The 19,405-nt window shown below is 37.2% G+C and overlaps 1 protein-coding gene across 1 annotated transcript in view; it reads left to right on the top strand.

Annotated features, from left to right (window-relative positions):
* The window catches only part of CPE (carboxypeptidase E), a 20,741-nt gene extending 1,971 nt beyond the window's left edge, over positions 1 to 18,770 (top strand). Inside the window, exons 2-9 of the mRNA XM_010159729.1 lie at positions 709 to 905; positions 2,734 to 2,901; positions 3,827 to 3,944; positions 4,972 to 5,157; positions 11,712 to 11,848; positions 14,224 to 14,323; positions 16,621 to 16,739; positions 17,845 to 18,770. Of these exons, the coding sequence (XP_010158031.1) occupies positions 709 to 905; positions 2,734 to 2,901; positions 3,827 to 3,944; positions 4,972 to 5,157; positions 11,712 to 11,848; positions 14,224 to 14,323; positions 16,621 to 16,739; positions 17,845 to 17,943 (1,124 nt within the window). The 3' untranslated portion in view covers positions 17,944 to 18,770. The remainder of the gene's footprint in view (positions 1 to 708; positions 906 to 2,733; positions 2,902 to 3,826; positions 3,945 to 4,971; positions 5,158 to 11,711; positions 11,849 to 14,223; positions 14,324 to 16,620; positions 16,740 to 17,844) is intronic.
* Positions 18,771 to 19,405: the final 635 nt, after the last annotated feature.

Genomic DNA, 19,405 nt, shown 5'->3' with positions numbered 1-19,405 from the left:
ATATATTGGATACATGTTATGTTGAATATTAAGTATTAATATGCAATATATATATAAATCAATATTAAATATATGCATAAACCTCCCATATATATACATTAATGTACATGTTTAACACTGGAATGTTTATTAGAATGTTAAATGGGAACGTTTCATTTTATGAGTTAGGTTATTGCACTTGCTTCATAAAGTCTGAGCTGAATATACAAAGTGACTGCTGAATAATATTTTTTCAGAACACTCGGATCATCAACTGGCAGTGCTTTGGTAAAAGAGTTGCAGTTTAATGCATGTGTAGTGTGATAAGCTTAGCCTAATCTTGGAGAGAACGTTAAAGATATGAAGCTCTGTTAGCGTCAGTTTAAATATTTAAAAACTACCTAATCAAGACACCCTTTGTATCACTGAAACATCAATTGCATTAGATCTCAGTAGTAATGTTAATGGCCATACTTAATATTTTTTTTGGCATACTGTGTTGTCCTCTCATATTCTTTCTCTGCCTTTGGCAAAGACCTGAATATAAATTTCTGTTTGTTTAGCTAGAGTTTAGAAAACCCCAAACCTACTTTTCTGAAGGAAACTTGTAGTTTCCTGGGCATACTGTGTTACTACAACACCAGTTGTAGTAAGAGGTGTGCTGTGTGGTCCAGTCCATGGCTGATTTTTATGTGTTGTTCTAAGATATATTCTTCCTTTTTCTTGCAGGAGAACCTGAATTTAAATATGTTGGGAATATGCATGGAAATGAAGCTGTTGGAAGGGAGTTGCTCATCTTCTTGGCTCAGTACTTGTGTAATGAATACCAGAAAGGAAATGAAACTATTATCAACTTGATCCATAGCACACGTATCCACATCATGCCATCTTTGAACCCAGATGGCTTTGAGAAGGCAGCATCCCAGGTTTGTAAGGCTACCTATATAAGAAAAGTTATCTGTGTCAACCTTAGGATCGTAATGACACTTGGACTAGCAGTATGAACTCTTGGTGGTGATTGTTGGATGGGACAGCATAACTGAAGTATTTCCTAATAGTACAGTAGGCTGGTTCTGTTTAACAAGGAGAATTTTATTCTTGGGTTTTCAAGAAATAACCATCTCTCTTGTAAGTGCGTTTACTGTAGTTTAAAATATAATGTTGTTTATGTTTCACGCATCGTCTTTCATCTAAGTTCACTGACCAAGCTGCTTCCTAAACAAGTAACTTGTAGTAATACATGATGTTTCAAAAGTGGTACAAAAGCGAAAGTTATTTCCTTTCAGAATATTCTCATGTAAACACACTTACATGAATTATTCACATTCATCAGCGCCTGGTGCTGAAACAGACAAACTTTTTGAGCCATCTGTTTAATATAAATAATCTTGATTATAATTTTCAGGCATGAAGTACTTGAATTAATCTATTAGTCAAGAAAATTTAGTATGTGTTTTAGGTTGACAACTCACCCGAGAAACATGTAATCCGTTAATGCATAATTAGCAAATAGAGGCCAAATAAGACCCTGTTATATATCGCTTCTGGTACGTACTGTTTTAAACAAAAGTAAGAACTGTCTTGTTTTACAAGGTGTATTTATTTTTTAATAAGATTTGACTTACTTAATCATAAATGAATAGTCACATTAAGAGATTAAACTTTTCCATATTAATTTAAGATCTTTACTAAACTGATTCTCGTGAAGTCGTAAAAAAAACCCCAAACCGTAACCCAAACCACAGAGCTCTTTAAACCATATTCAGTGGTCTGACGCCCTCTAGTGGCATGGAAGCAGAACCTGGCCTCAAATTGGTGCAGTGATTTACTACTTTGAAATGTCTTTCTGTAGACTTTCTGTAATAATATTTGAAACCTTTGCTCCTTAGTTAAAGTACACTTGCTTTTACATGGTTGCCTTAGAAGTTATATATGATTTAGACTACATTTTGCTTTAGTTCCACTGTTATTCTAATTTAGAAGTATCTTGATCCTGTACACAGCGCGTGACACTAGATTGAGTATTCCCCAAGATTAAAACCAGTAATCAAGCCAAACCTACCTTACAGAGTACCAAAAGCTTACAGAGACAAGCTAGGAAAAGCTATGCACTCTGAAGGTATTTTATTGGTGCAAACCAAACCCTATTTCAGAGCATAAAGAAAAGATTTTGCAGAAAATTCTCATTGCATCTTTATTCAGAGTTCCTGTTTCAGTGAACAAAGCTGACAGATGCTATAAAAATAAAAATCTCAGGCATATAAAGATTAAGGTCCTTCTTTACCCTGAAGCCATTTAGAGAAACTTTGAAATAAGTGCAAGCAGTCCTTGAGGCTGTCTGGTAAATTTACAGCTGCCCTGACGCTCACTGAAATGAGATCTGCAATTCATAAGCATGAACATGAGGCAATGGGGAAAAGTCAGGTCTCAGGGGAATACTTAGCAGACACTGGAAAACCAGATGCTGCTGGTAAATTTGCCCATTCTTAGTCCGGATCTGCCACAGTGAGAATGATCCTCTTCGCTGTGAGTTTCTGAAACAGAGGTTGGTTTTATTCCCACAGAGCTCTAGGAAGAAATAGGGGTGACTCAGGTCTTGGTGCTTCAGAAGTTTTTACTCCCACATGATCCCTTCTTATTCTCGAGAACGTGAGAAGTCAACCCATGATTTGAATTCATATGGCTAAATACACCCATATAAAGCTCCTGAATCTACTCCTCTCCCTTCTCTTTCTGTTCTCTTTCCTCATTCAGCCTGGTGAACTTAAAGACTGGTTTGTTGGTCGAAGTAATGCCCAAGGGATAGATCTAAACCGAAATTTCCCTGATCTTGATAGAATAGTCTATGTTAATGAGAAAGAAGGTGGCCCAAACAACCATCTGTTGAAAAACATGAAAAAAGCCGTGGACCAGAATTCTAAGGTAAGTAGGGACTTGAATACTGGATCACTTACATCCTCATCTTTTCCCTTTTACACAACTAGACATATAGCAACCTCTAAGAGATGTGTGTATAGTCTTTATGATTCATCATCTTCTAAATATTTTGTTCATTTTGATAAATGTATCCATCTGATGCTTCTGGAAGTTTTTCCTCAAAATGTCTTGCATAGTAAATCCTTTTGATCTGTATTGCTTAATCCTTAGACAATTCCTCATTCAAAGCATGTTTTATTTTTAAGTCCAGAGATTGTGTAACCTTCTCCCTTGGTTTGAAGCTGTTCTTGCAGATACTCTGCATTGCTACTAGTGCCAGAAATTCACTTGTGTATTGTGCTTAATTACATTGCTGTCTAGATAGCTATTCTCACACATAACACATGCATTTTTGTTAAGCTTAACCCTCAAATATACAAGCGTATATATGGAGGGATTTTCATTTTCTTGTGTTTATCCACCCATGAGGTTTTAGCAATTACAGTGTTGTGACTGCTATCTCTTAGGTTTGTGGCCATAATAGCCATATTCTGTCTTCAAATTCAAATTATAAAATGTAATTTTACTTTCTGTGCAGAAAATAGGCCAACATTTCTTTTGAATTAGTTTATTTTCCTTGGTTTTAAATTTCATAGGCTTTTTTTAGCCATAGTGAGAAGTAGTAAAATATTAAGATTGCTTTATCTCTGGTCTCGTTCTGAACTAATTTACACAAGTTTTATCAGAATCAGTCTGAGAAGACTCATATATAAATGACTGATGCAGTTCTCTCTGAAGCCAAAATAAAACTGATGTTCCTTTAAATGGCTTGCACAGTATATGCAAAAATAATTAAATCACATATATATAACTAAGTATTTCTACATTGAATTATCAATTTGTAACTGCTGGTGTTGCTATTTTCTTGTAGCTTGCTCCTGAAACGAAAGGTGTCATTCACTGGATTATGGATATTCCCTTTGTGCTCTCTGCCAATCTTCATGGAGGAGACCTTGTTGCAAACTACCCTTATGATGAGACTCGGAGTGGTATGTAGTGTGAGTTAACATGAAATAGTTGGAGATATAAATTACATTCTACACTTATTTCACTGATACCTAAGATCTACCTCGTAAACATCATGTCATTGTAATGACTTATTTTAGCTTATTAATAACATGCTTAAAGCTAATCACTGTATGGCCATGTTTTCTAATGCTGAAGACAGATAACTTGTTTCCAGAGAGTTACATAACAAAAATGATGTAATACCTGTGAGAATCATGGTCCTCAGATATTTTAATCAATGCAATTCAGCACTTAAATTAGCTGGGGCTGTTGGTAACCTGTTAGCTGAAGCCAGAGAGATGTCTCTAGGCCGCCTATGTGATCTAAGGTTTCTCTGCTTGAACCTTTAAAAAAACAGTTTCTGAAAGCAGTAGTGTTCTAATAGAAACTGTCATTGCTTCCACTTTCTCAGTATTGGTCCCATATAAGAAGGAACACGTTGTAGCAGAGATGTTATCATTTAGTCCGCAGCAATATTAGTTTGTTTTTTTCTGCTGCTGGAGGATGACTGAAATGGTTATGAGATGGTGGAATTGTTTGTGGCTGTCTTCTGTCAATCTACTACTTTACAGTTTAATTGCAAATACTTTTAATATAATACTGTAAACCCTTTAGAGAGACACCTTTTCCTATGTACTGTGTGTTCTTCTAAGAAAATATCTAAAGCCTAGAACAGCTTAGATTTTGTGGTGCACATATTTTCATATGTATAACCACGGATTTATAATAATTTAATATTTTAAGAATATTTAGTGTTTTAATTATATTTTCATAATATTAAGACTGATATGAACATTCACCTTAATACTTGGGCAACATGGTACAGGCAATTGATGGAGTGTTGGGGAAATGTTAACGTTATTAAGATAATGCTATATTAGTTTGTGATGCTGTAGGACATTTACCCATGTACAGAGAATTTCCAGGCACAGTTATCTGGGTTGTGAGCTCAGTTGGTATGACTTCCCTTTAAATAATTGTTGTTGCTGGACTTTTTTTCCTCCCTAGGAAGTGCACATGAATACAGCTCCTGTCCTGATGATGCTATTTTTCAAAGCCTGGCTCGCAGTTATTCTTCTTTTAATCCTGCTATGTCTGATCCAAACAGACCACCGTGTCGTAAAAATGACGATGACAGCAGCTTTGTGGATGGAACAACTAATGGTGGTGCCTGGTACAGTGTCCCAGGAGGTACGCTGCACTGCGTGGGGGTTCAGTGTCACCCGTGGTTATTTTAAGATTAAGTTTTCACTGATTTAATTATAGTCTGGAACCACCAGACTATCCACAATTTTTGTTCTGCTTAAGGCTGGGTCAAAGGCTGATCACTCACTACATACAGTCATCTATAAAATCCCATGAAGCTCACTGTGATCCCTATTAAAAAATTCCTCTTTTATTGCTTTTTCTACAGTATTTCTTCACTCAGAGTTCAGATCATGGCAAATTTGGTAGTTCTACAGTGGGCAAGTGATTGCTCTGCTCTCATGAGAGCTTGAGCTTGTGGTTTGTTTTTTAAAAAGAGTAAAAAATGCCCTAACAAATCCTGAAGAGACAGAGCAGGCTATTGGCTCTTCATTTTAACCTCAATAATGAATGCATCCAACCTTGAAGGAGGTGGAGAGGCCTGATTTTGGAATGTTATTGACAGTGAGAGTTTGGCCTTTGATTTCCATGGGAACAAAATCCAGCCGTGAAGATACTTGTGTCTCCATACTTCCTGGCTTTATTAGAGCCTGATTCCTGCTCAGGTAGTGTTCCCCTGTTCTTTGCTAGAGCCTTCTGTGCTAAGAGGGACAGCAAAGCTACTATGACCACTTCAGCGCTAATTTTCCAGAAGTCTGGAAGAGTAGCCTGTAATGAGACATTTAATTCCTTTTTACCAAGAATTTTGATACGTCATTTTCTTTGTACACTGAGGCCAAACAGATGCTGGGATATCTAAATCTTTAGTCACTTTTCTGTGTCTGCTAAATTTGGACAAAACTTGGGAGTGAAAAATTGAGCTGGGGATTTCTGAGCTAGAAGCTCAGCTTGCAGTGAGTGATTTGCCTGTGCATTGGTTTTGTTGATTTGTATCAGGTAACTTTGAACACATATACCAGTTTTATTGTTTGCCTTCTTCTTGATATTTATTACAGTCTTTGAATTAATTTTAAATTTTTACCTGGAATGAGTAGGAATCTCTCAAAGCATTGGGACAGCTTAGGTGGTAGCTTAACTCTGTAACAGGAGCGGTAAAGGGGGTACTACAAGAGGAAAATAATCAAGCTGCATGAAGAAATTAGGTGCAAAACAATGACCGGTAGTGCTCACACAGCCAGCAATCACCTGCTTAATCTTAGAGCTGTTATCCCCCATCTTCACAGGGACAGCATGTTTCTTCTGCTGTGGTATCACAGGTACCAGGGACTGTGTGTGAGTTAAAATGATGACAATTCTGAGTATGACTGAAAAGCAAAGATTTACCTTTGTGTGAAGCTTTCCACAGACTTCAAATAGGAACCATTAAGACACCCTTGACAAAACAGTGTTTGCAGAATTTGGAAAAAAATTAATATAAACTAAATACTGAGAGGTTTAATAGTTAAATTTTGTTTCAGTTCAGTCCAAAAATTATCTTAATGAAATATTAAGTATTAACTGTAGAAACATGGACATGTTTAACTTAAGCTTCTTTCTCCATAGTAAAATTCTATAAAAATCAGTGTTTCCATTGTTTTGATGAAATGCTTTGATTCAGACTAAACTGCACATGCCAAAAGCACATTTTTCCATTGGAAAAACTTGTTGGAAAGTTTGAATTATTTCTTCCTTTTGGGTATTATTTTAAGTTAGACTGCAAATTCCCCAAGTGAGCCCTTTCTTTTTCTCATGTATTTGTGCAGAAGTTAGTAGACAGGAATCCTAGTTCTAACCAGGATCTGTGGTCTTCATATAATGAAGCTAATGAAAAATAAAGAGATGACAATATACTTTGGACCATACAGCACAAATCTGGAGTTTTTTTCCAAGTGTAGATATCAGCTGGCAAGCTGTGGCTTTTGAACTAAGCCTCCATGGTAATGTTTGCCACAGGCTGAGTTAAAAACCCAAAAATAATCCAGTGAAAACAGTTCTGTTGTTTCCATGTCTAGTGCTAAGGAAAATAACTAAACATTGCTTAGTTCAAGTGAAAATTTTCTTGGAAGCTGTAGTCCAAAAAGCTCTGTCTGGAAACTGCAGTGTGGCATGCAAGTTATCTGTTGAAGTAGTGACCCTTTTTTCTATCCATACGATAATACACTCAAAGTTAGCAGTGGCATAAACTGTTGAAAAGCATTTTGTATTGCTTTATGAGAAGTATTTCACTGTATATCCTTACCAAAGTTCAGAATTTATCAAGAGAAGCTCTCCAAAGACTTTGTCTCAGTGGTATCTGCCCTGGTTTGGAGCTATGGTGGTACTTCTCTTAGCACCTTTGGATAGCTGTGGACTGTTCTGGCTCCTGTGAGGGGATGTGGGAGTAGCTTAGTTTCCTGTGGGCATCTACAGGGTAGGCTCTGATCTCACTGGTTTGAATGGAGTCAAAATAAAAGGGAGTTGGCCACAAATTTATAGAGGAGAGAGAACTAGAGCAACATGCCTGGGAACAGAGATAGAAAATAGTTGAGAGTGGGTAGAAAGGAGTGCATAGCTTTAGCAGAGCAGTGGTGAAGGAAGGAAAAAGGAGAGAGTGGAGGACAACTCAACTAAGTGAGAGAGGCTGTGCTCTCCTAGATGCTGCCTTAGGCAGTACCTCATCAGACCAAAAGCTCTGACCTAGGAAGGGCTATTTTTTCTTTCTAATAAATTACTAAAGTTTCTGTTGCCCTGTGGAGCTTATTATGGTGTCCCCCTGTTGTGCTGCATCAATTTCTTTGTCCATATCATTGGCTCACAGGAACTTATACTATTGGTAGAACACAGCACAGCATGGTGGGCCAGAAGCAGTTTTCATTTGTTCCCCAGTATGCAGGGATAATATATGGGTGGCTCCCCTGTGTGAGTGTGGGTTGCTTCTGTATATGTTTTTCTGGATATCGGGGTTCTTGCAGTAAGAAGGCTGAACATCTGGTGGCAGAAAAGTCTGGTAGCAGCCCTTGTCTCAAAGTGGAAATAAGGATGAACCCTGCATTTCATTCATGTTCTGTCCTTGCTCTCTTGTAAAAACTTCAGGATTTCCTCATCAACCTCAGGCAATTCTCCATTCAAGTTTTTGAGGGGGAAAGAGCACATGATATGCAGGAATATTTGATGCATATTTCTCTTTAATCACTTTGCAGTTAAGTTTTTCTCACCAGTACCTGCTTAGTAGTTACTTTCTTCTGTGGAGCCAGGGCATAGAGAAAATAGCTTCTCTAACAGCATCTTTGCGCTAAATCTGAGACCATGATGCCTCTTACATTTGTTTTATGTTAGTTCTCATTTATAATTAGTTGATTCTAGTAGGTTTTTCAGAGAGCAGCAAGAAAAGGCAAAAGGCTCATTCACTGTGTTCAGGAAAGGCCCCTTTATCTACCAGACTCTGGGGAAAAACAAGCCTGTACTTAAAATCCATGCTGGTTTTAACACTGGTGTTCTCCCTATCAGCATGTAATTAATGATTTCACTTATGCACAAGAGAGCAAAATTAAATTTGCACAGACGGCATTCATTTTGTCATTTCCTTAGCTGTTGAGTAGATAACTTTTCAACATCACTAATGGTTTTTTAATGTACCTTTTGTGTGGAGTATCTATTTGGAAATATAAATGAGAAGAACAGATAGTCATGAATTACTAGTTAGCCATATGCCTATTCTGCTTGTTCTGTCATTACAGACTCACCTGAGTCTAATAATATTTGTGTCATTAGAAAAATAGCATTTCAAAACAGCTTATATTTCTGTACTATTAGGCTTTTGTTTAAATGTTTTTTTATTTTTAGACACACTCAAATCAATCTTGGCACTCAGTTTATTCTTAACTTGAATTACCTTTCATATTACTAGTTTTGAAAGCAATGTTAGGTAATGTTTCTTAGGATTTTATACAACATATGTAGGTGGAACATGTTCTCCCCATTACACACAAAGCTCAAGTTCATCCAGTCCTGCTAAAAGTTACTGTCTTTATATATGTAGAAACGGAATTAGCTTAGTGCTGTAGCATGTAAGTCAAAGTCTAAGTAATTCTGATGCCTGGATGCCAGGGGTGCACCCTGCACTTCAATTTCTTTCCTATTTTAAAAGCTGAAGAAATCGATTTTGTTCCATATTCTAAGCTTATTTATGTAAGTACTAATGCAGAATTACTGTAGACCTTCAGAACAGTGGAGCAGTGCAACAGAGGAGTTTTTGTGTTTCAAAGAAAAGTCCTACTTATGGTCAGCAGTGAAGGGCATTCACTGCTGAATCTCAGTTTTATCGGAGGACTGCTAAGCCTCTCATCTTCAGAGAGTGGTCCCTGTTAAAGTACAAGAAAGTTAGTTTTGTGCTATACTTTGTTAAAATGAGAGGCTTTGGGCATGTGGTGATGTGCATGCATGTGATGTATGCCATGTGCATAAGAAGAAGGAATAGGGCAGTTAGAGAGCTTGACCAGTGGCAGCAAATTTGCTGCTATGTTGAATTATTAGTTTGAAATGTCTTGATTTCTTGGATTTTGCACCTAATTGCCATATTGAGAAGGCAGGTGAAGAGTGCAAATTGTATGTAGCCAGCCCGATGCTCTCCAGATTACACATATAGTAAGCCACAGTTTAGACTTAGGCTATCTTCACTCCGTTCTCTGCTCCAGAGATTCAGATCATCACTGGCAGCTCAATGCTGCAAGCTGAATTTTGTCAGGAGCAACACATAGAAACTGTGGACCCGGCCAGAAGCTGGGAAAGAAACTATAGGATATAGCCATTGTGCACAAAACTCTAAAATACATTGATTCTTTATTCTGTTCTTGAGAAAGTGAGGCATCCCTGAATATCACCATCCTTTGGGAGGTGGGGGAGCGGGAGAAACATCCTAAGAATTAGAGCAGTGATGGTCAAGAGTTGTTGGCACCACAATAAAATTGCATCATGCCCTTTGGCTCCCAGTTTTCTGCATATTCTTTCTTTCTTTCTTGTAGAAGAAAGGCGAAAACCAAGAAAAAACAACATTACCTAGTGTCTGGAACAGATGCCTGGCAGTCGACGCTGCTGTCAGGGTTTTTACTTATGGCTCTGCTACGCTTTTGCTGTGTACTGCTGAATGGTCCATCTTGCATTCTGCCTGATGGGACATCAGAGCCGTCCCTCCCAGGAGCACCTTTGCCTTCTGTGTCCTCATTTTTCAGCCATCTAAAAAAAGTTCAGAAATTAAAAGGTTCTTTTATGGATCTGAAAAGTTCCTGTTCCTATTAGTAGTTACAAGTCTCATTGCCTGGTTGGCAGAAAATAGACTCTTCACCCTAATGTGTTGGCAAAATCCCACCTTACTCAATCTGTTTGCTGCCCTCGGGGTTCTCTTTCGGATATGACATCAGCTCTCTGGACATTGCTGGACCAGTGCTTTGGTAAAAAGACTGCACTAGGTCTCATATGTAGCTTGCATAGGGAACATAGGGCGGAATGAATTAGCTGTGTTTGAATCATGATTAAATCACTCAGTGACCTCCATGGGGGTGTTCTAAATGCTTAGTAGCCTTTTTCTTTTCAGTCCTCTATTTGAGAATCCACTGACTCTGCTAGGTAGATAGACTAGGAAGGCAAAAGCTAATTCTACATCAGCTTCTGCAAATAATGTATCTGTAACCCTTCTGGGGACAGCCACAGTTCCTCTCCAGCTGGTTCATCCAGTTACAAAACTGGAAACCACCTTCGTTATCGGTTAACCGATTTAAGAAAATAGCCAATACTTCTGTGTAGTAGGAGGAGGGGCTCAGAAATGTAAGAGTGCAACTTTCCCATGAAGTTTTTATTCCTAGTGATGATGCTACTATATATATTTTTAAATTCCTATGATTGAAGTTGAATTAATAATAATGTTTCTCTTCTCTATCAAAGGCTATCTACTACTGATTTTGCAGAGGCATTGACTGGGTGGGAAATAACCCTATCCATGGAAAAATTTCCTTGTAAACAAAGTTTATAAAGAGTTTGTTTTTGTGGGGGCGCTCTTTTTTTTGTGTGTGTGTGTGTGTGTAAAATATTTGGGATCTATGCAAAAAACTTGACAAAGAATATTCCTTAGTAAAAAGATGTTTTCCATAAAAATGTTACTAAGTTGAAACCCTGTATATTCAGAAAAAAAACCTCCAACACATTTTTGACCCGTCTTTATAAACCTCTTTTTCAAAGTCACTTTATCACATTTCATTTGCTTTATAATTCATAGTCATTCTTTTTGACTTACAAAGTGAACATCTTTTACTTTCATATGGAAATATTTTAGCCATAATTGGAAAAAAATTCTGTTCTTGAAGGGGAAAAATAATAATTTATGTGTCAGTGATTCAAAAACCTGTGTCGGGTAGGTGTATACAGGCCAGGTGTCAAGTCTTTTCTAAACTTTCCCTGGGAACAAAATGTTCATGGGAATTGTCTTAGTTTTTGTGATTTAAAGTTTCTGAATTCATAACTAGGCTGATTGAAAGGAACTGCACAAAGTGTATTTAAATCTATTCTTTTCTTAATAGCCCCAGCATTTCATGTTTTCCCCTTTATTTACTTAAGAACAATGCAAAACGCATCACTAACTCTCTTTTTTTTTTTGCAGGATTTCAATTACCTCAGCAGTAACTGCTTTGAAATCACAGTGGAGCTTAGCTGTGAAAAATTCCCACCTGAAGAAACTCTGAAGGGCTACTGGGAGGACAACAAGAACTCCCTTATCAATTACATTGAGCAGGTAACAAAAAAAGGGGATGGCAAAACTCTAGTTATTGTACGTAAAACATAAACATTGTGCTGTCTGAACATCTAATTCAAAATTTCATATTAATCCAATTGGTGCTCCATAATTTTTGAATGTCTCTAAGGTGGTAAATCCTGTGTGATCTTTCTAAATATGTGGAAGAAGAGGGGAAAAGAAAGATGTTAGAGCATGGGATTCATCTCACCTTACTTAAGCTGTTGCCAGAATTTTATTTAACTAATTTATATCAGCTTCCTCAGTGAAAAGAAATATACATCACCAGAGTGTATCCCCCAGCACTGGTGTGTATACTGAGAGAGATGGATTGCCCCCTACAGATATGAAAGAGTGCATACAGATGTGAGAGGAATTGCTCTGAATGTACAGGGAGCCCTGACGGCTGGATTACACTGTAGCTGCCTGGCAGTTCAGTGGAATGCAGAGGGAGACCTCTAATCCTGGATTTGTAGATACTCCACTGCTCTCTGATTGTGTGAGCTGCTTAATATTCAATGTAGAGCTGTCAGTGATTCCATTAAAATTTATACAAAATATGATTAGAAGTATAAAGCGTAGTCACGGGTTTAGATAATCTTGTGCCAATGGGTTGTTAGAAGTTAAGACTCCTGAAACACATTGTGTGTGTTTGTTTTTAAATTGAATGGTTTTTAAAAAATTTTTTCTTTCTTTTTAATCATTTCATGCCAGTGTAACAGGCTACACTGAAATGATGGTTCCAAGCAGTGTGGGAGTATGGAGTTTCTGAAACCTGGATATTGTAGTTAAAGACCACAAATATATCTGATATCATTAATGGCTGCACACCTGGGATTGCCAAATCAAAAACTTAACTTTATTGGCAGAGCTGGTCAATTAATACATTCATTTATTTGAGAAATTCTTTGTGCAGAAATGCTTTATTTAACCAGAAATATGAAATATTTGAATATTTGGAATGTTTGGGTTATACTGTTCTGCTAGTAAGCTCTATGTGGGCTGAGGAAAAAACTGTACCCATCCCACAGGTTTTTACCCATTTATTATGGGATCCATCTCAAATTTCTTAGCTCCTTTGCACATGGGTTAATTTTTCTCTGATTCATGGAAGACTACAGTGTCACTGCATTTTCAAAATTACTGATGTGTGAGAGATTATTTTGCCAACTTCCTTTGCTCCTGTGGAGCTGCTGGCTTTATTCTCGAAGTTCAGATGGTCTATCTGGCATTGGTTACAGGGTAAGAGGTCCAGCTCTATGCCCCATCTCCACCATGATTGCTGAGGACAGTGCAAATGAGTACTTTCTGCTTTTCTAAGCCGATCTGTGTCAGGCTTCTCCCACATTGTAGATTAGAGGAAACTGGTGAGCTAAATTACAGCAGCTGAATACACAATATAGGTTCATAAAGGGAAATAAGTTTTGTGATCCACAAGTCTTTTCAGACATCACAGAATCAGAGAGAAGCCTCAACTTCCAGTACTTCCCTGCTTAATTTCCAGACTCCCAATGGGATATATCTCTACAGAGGTTCAAAATGCCCATTCTCCCCAGCACTAAGAGCTCCCAATCTCAGGTCGTGAGAAAGTACTTGATCCTCAGTCTGTTGCCTCTGAGGAGCTCAATCTGTTCTCAGACTGTGCTTAAGAAATACCAGCAGGACTGGTCTCTCTCCACACTGGGGTCCAATCAGTGCTTTAAATTCATATATCCTGGGAAAAGACAGATTAGGTACTACTGGAGCTGTTGCCTGAAGCATGTTGCTGAAGAGGTGAGAAGGAACTAGGACATGACCCACCATCGCCTTTTTCTCACAGGCCATGTGAGGAGTGTTGTGACTCTTTGGTCCCAGCTCAAAGACCTGGATGTTTTGGGTTCATGATAGAAAGGTCAAGCATCTCACACAGGGATTGCCCATCAAAGTCCAAGTGCCTGCCTTTAACCTTGTTAATGTTTCACTTCTAAGCAGTTATGTCCATTATTAGCCCTAAGTTCTTACAGTTGATCAAAACCTTTTTTAAAAATTTTTTTACTGTCTTTCAAAGCTTTTCAGCACATACATTAATCCCCACTGACAAAGACTTTCAAGTCAGTGTTCACATATATTATGATTTGCTGCATATTTCTGAGAAATGCTTGTGTTGAACAGAGAAATCAGTGTAACTACCATTTGGTTTAGTTTTTCTCTTTACTGTTTGTTCCAATATGATGTGTAGCAATTATCCTTGATAGCTGTCAGCATATTAGACTGTGAGATCCATAACATATATCGTTAGACATACCCCTAGGTATTTCAGTGATGGAAATGACATATTTTCTTATGATTTTTCCAGTGATTTCCCATGTGTTGCTGACTTTATTTATTTATTTTAGATTCATCGAGGAGTCAAAGGGTTTGTTAAAGATCTTCAGGGTAATCCAATAGCAAATGCTACAATTTCTGTGGAGGGGATAAGCCATGACATTACATCAGGTGAGCATTGTACCTCAGGAAAACAAGAAGTGCTGGGATGTACTTCTCCCTGTGTTTGGCAATCTGGAGCCATTCCAGATCTTACTAGCTGAAGCTTAAAGGGAGCAAAACATTGAAGCCAGGAAAGCATGTTGTGCCTCAAGAAGCTTGTTGCCTGCAGGATTTCATGAATCTTTTGATTGTATTCTGCTCTCAGAGTAGCTGGAGACTGGTTGTTGGGACTGGATCTCTGACATGAATTGGTTCTAGTGGCTTTTGGTTATTTGTGCTTAGTTTGTCTTCTGAATTGCAGTCCAAGTAGTGTTTCACAGCTCTGCCAGGATGAAAAGTCCTGTTGGCTGTGCTGTTTTGAGTTTGAAGGTTAAATTGTAGTCCAAAAATGTTATATTACTTACGATGTGATCATACCTTTTGGTATGTAAATTCTTGACAGATTTTCAGTTTACATAACTGTCTTCTGCAAAGATAAATTCTCTCTGCTGTTTACAGTTATGAGACTTTTTTTTTTTAGAAGGGTGGTTCTAAAAGAGTAAATTATCTTGTTGGTGTTCATAGAAAACTGTGTGTCACCTCTTCGGCGGTGGTGTGCTTTATTCTAGGAATGAATTCAAAGGTAGCTCTCACAGTGCCAGCTTGCAGTCTTCCTTGTAGACCTATGCTTATTCTGAATGACAATTTTAAAAAATTATTTTATGCATGAACTTACATTATCATCATTTTCTCAATGATGTATCTCACTATACTGGTTCAGAGATGCAGAATACTATGGAACAGAACTCGTAGACCCTTGAGTTGACTTTGATTTCTATTTGTTCTCACATCACCTGCAGAGATGCCGGCATTTCTGCCAAGCAGAACAGTCTGGGATAACGTTATCCACCTCCTTTCACTGTATATATAAAGGCAGAAAGTAGAGAGTCTGTAAATAAATTTTCAGAGATAATAAAGACAGAATAAGCTGTGAAAAGAGATATTTTGAGGTACGAGTGTGTGACGCATAAGGTGCTACAGCTGATGCTTCTAGAGTACAAAAAAGCATCTAATCATGAATCCTCTCACAACATTGTGTGTATATAAGCCTAGAAGTCATATATTGTCAAAAGAGTGAGGAAAACAAGTACTTGAATTTTAGCACATTTTAAAAGAAGGCTAAATATTCTTTGGTTGTGTTTTTTTTCTTTTCCTTGCTCCTTTGTGAGTTAAAATTCAGCTTTGTTCCACTGCCAGGAATTAGAATAGATTATTATCGTAGCTCTGCAGCAGTATTTTTTCCCTTTCTCTTTTATGAAAAGTCTGGGAACAACTGGGCTGACTGCTGACATTTTTTGACTCTGTGAATTGCAGACATTTAAGTAATATTTCCCTCTGTGCACCGTGTAGCTGCAGATGTGCTGAAAAAACATTTAAGGAACTGGCAGTAAGAGCATGGCCAAGTCTTTTAAACGGCACTGCTTACTGACCTTTAGAACAGCAATGTTTTCTGGAGACAGAGAAATGCAGAGTATTAGTCTGCGACAAATTAGATAATTGCCCACTGCTGGAGCAGGGAGGATCTGAGTCTGTGAAAATGGGAGAGAGTCATTTCTGGAGAAGAGGATGATGCATTTTTATTCTATGACTGAAAGACCTGATCTCCAGTAGCACTCAAGTGCAGTAGGAGCCTTCTTTGACCTGAGTGGATCAAACTTTAGTTTCTTTGTTTGGCTAAATAGAATAAAAAAACCCTAGACATTGCTTGGTTACTGAAACATCTAAATAATGGTGCTTCAGGGCTAACATACTAGGGGGGAATACGCTAGGAAATTATGATTTCTACCTTTCTCTGCAAGATAAATTGAGAAAAGTGGTCCTATGTGTTCAAATTTGATGAGAATAAAGTGTATTTATGTTTGGATTTTCAGAATACTGACGGACATTAAAAATTCACACTGCATTGCAAACTGAAACCCTGACACAACACGAGCTGTACATTGGCTAGGGGGTGCTTCTAAAGTAGAATTATGTCCCATATTGTCCTTTTCTTCAGTGTGCTGAAGAGCCTTCAGCCTCAGCAGGCAAAATCTTTCATGGGGGCTATAGCACAACTTCAGAATTCAAATCTGGGTTTTGGTTACCTGAAAAGAAGAAAATCTGTAATGACATATTTATACAGCCCTTACAGGAGAATCAGACAGACAAAAGGAAAGGGCTGACGGGAATACAAAAGACCCTGACAAGATAGACAGTCTCTTCTCCTTAGCTGTGTAACTAGTTTTATGCATATTTATTTGGATTTTTTTTCTTTTTGTTTTCTACAGCCAAGGACGGTGATTACTGGAGATTGCTTGTGCCTGGAAATTACAAACTTACAGCTTCAGCACCAGGCTATCTAGCAATAACTAAAAAAGTGGCTGTGCCCTTTAGCCCTGCGGTTGTGGTAAGTGCTCGCATGTGTGTTGGTTCATCATTTGTTATTTATATTAAAAAGTCTTTTATTTTTTTTCCTTCATGGTATGCATGTAAGCAGCAGGTGATTTTTTAGAATATTTCAGAATATGCTAAATTAGAAAACAGTCTGGAAATCTACCCTTCCAGTACTTGCTGCACAAGCCACCGAGAGTAATCTCATTGTAAACTTGTTTTGTCAGATGCTGGTCTTATTTAAAATGAAAAGACACAGAGAAAGGTAACATTGAGATACTTAAACATTTTTTATTAGTTGATGTGTGAGGAGCAAATCAGATAGAAGATTACAGGATATCTTTAAATAGTGCAACATGAAAAGTAACAGATGTTGAGGTTCTCATTGAGACCTGATATTTTTAATCTAAATTGTCAAGTGACTACCTGAGTAGGTCAAAGCCAGTGTTCAGCTCTGTGCAGAAAGGTAGTGAGGGAGCGCTGCTTTGTGCAGGTACCCAGCATGTATGGTGAATAAGACCTAGCCTGCATGTAAGAGTTCAGAAGCATTTTTAATTCATCCTCTGTACAAGTCTGGATTCTGCTCTTAATAGTTCAAATAAATCCTTATTTCTCTAGTGTGTATCATATGCTAGGATGTACTACTAGTGGATCATAGCTACACTAATGAGATGTGTCTCAGAAAAATATCTGGGTTTTATTGGTGGCATAAAATTGAACATACCTTTTGATATGCCAGGGGTCTGCATTTCTAGGTATTAGGCATCAGCATGCTGAGGATACTTTTATTGTATGCTAAATAAATTATGGAGGTGTCTATGATTTAATTAGCTCATATTTTTTAAAGCTTTCAGACAAGTCAAACACTGGACAGATATCTGGTTTCTTTTGGAAATTTTGCTCACCTATGTTCATTTTTTAGATAAGTTTATTGTACTGATATGCTTGTATTGCACATATTTAAATCAGGCTGAGCTTATTCCACCGTGTCTCAAGGCTAAAATGGAAGGTACCTCCCTAAGCTCCATGTCTGTGTTAAACAACTTCTTTCAACAAATGACACTTAAAAGCCTACACTTCTCTCTATAAGTCTCACCCATGTTTTTGATTGTTTCTCTTAGGTTGATTTTGAGCTGGAGTCATTGTCTGAAAGAAAAGAAGAGGAGAAAGAAGAGTTGATGGAGTGGTGGAAGATGATGTCAGAAACACTAAATTTTTAAATTAAGATTTTCGCTTTACAACTTTTAATCTATTATATGTTGACTTAGTATAATGTACTGTGGAAAGTCCCTATATTCTAGATTTTGTGCACTTCACAATAATTAACTTTGAATTTTTCAGTCACTTTTTGATTAATACAATTACAAATAACTACTAGCCTCCTAGCTAGATAACTTATTTTCTTTCTTATTGTTATAGAAAATTTAATCTTATATACAAATCAGAAAAAGATGAGTGAATGTCTCTGCAGCCTATATGAAAGTACAATCTGTTGTGTATTATTTGCAAGTTCAGAATATGTAGGTTAACTCTTGATTTTAAAAAAGAAATATGCTGTAGTCAATTCCCAATATTGCCAGAAATATTTGACAGTGCATAGTCATAGACAGTGCTCTTTACTGAGTTCTATAATGGATGTTATTGAAATGATTTAAAATAACAGTGTGTGGTGTAAGAATGTTTTACAAGGATTAAAATTCAGTGTAACCTTTCGTATGTCTCTGGTGTTGGAGCTATTTAAATACGTAAGAAACATAAGCTGGCTTCATTTTAGGAAACAGAAGGAGTCTGCATAAGCTGTTTTATAAAAGATGGCATGGAATGAATTCAGGAAATACCACAGCTTTATTCCTTAAACTGTTAATGATATTTCAAGATCAGGTTTTCATTATTTCTCATTACATATTAACCACATTAAAAATTCTGACTAGGCAAGGAAGAAGAGCTTGTGCATCTTGTTAATATGCTACTTGTGTTTGTTTTACAGCAAGAAAAAGGAAATAATTTCAGATGATCTCTCTTTTAATTAGATAAATACCTTTGCGACCATCTACATGTGTCAGTGGTGTCTTGATAATCAGCCAAATGTTCATATGTTCACTGAAAGCTACCCAAACAGTACACTTGACAATGAACTGGAAGCCTGCTGAGGACATGCATTTAGTCTCACAAGCCAAGAATGGTTTTGTTTCCAACTTTGTTGCTTCTGCTGGTTAATCTTACCTAAAACTAGAAGTAAGAAAGATAAGTGATTTGTTTTTCAGTGTGGTGAAAATTTCCCGAAATACTTGAAAGTGATACAAAACCAATTTTGATTTATAAAGATTGTTCTTCCTCCCTTTCTTTTCTTTTTTTTTTTTTTTTTTGGTACATTTGAATTACTTTGCTTTAGTATTTTGTCTGAGTGAAATTTGCAGAGTCAGAGAATACACATGAACAGTAGTGGGCGCAAATTTGGTATAATTCTTCTGAAACCACTGCTGGTATGCTACATAGCAGCTAAGCATCTGATCTGTTTGAAAGCTTGCACAGAGTGCTGGTCTATTTTAATTTAAGATCAGATGTTTGATATAGATTTCCTTCCTCTATTTCTTTAGTATCATTGTCTGTTTGGATTACCATATTATTTTAATTGATGGTGTACCATTCAGAAACAACAAACAGTGCACTATCGTGCTCTCA

The sequence above is a fragment of the Eurypyga helias genome, unplaced genomic scaffold, assembly GCF_000690775.1.
Source record: "Eurypyga helias isolate BGI_N326 unplaced genomic scaffold, ASM69077v1 scaffold17929, whole genome shotgun sequence".
NCBI classification, from domain to species: Eukaryota; Metazoa; Chordata; class Aves; order Eurypygiformes; family Eurypygidae; genus Eurypyga; species Eurypyga helias.
This window is presented reverse-complemented; position numbering and strand designations above follow the sequence as displayed.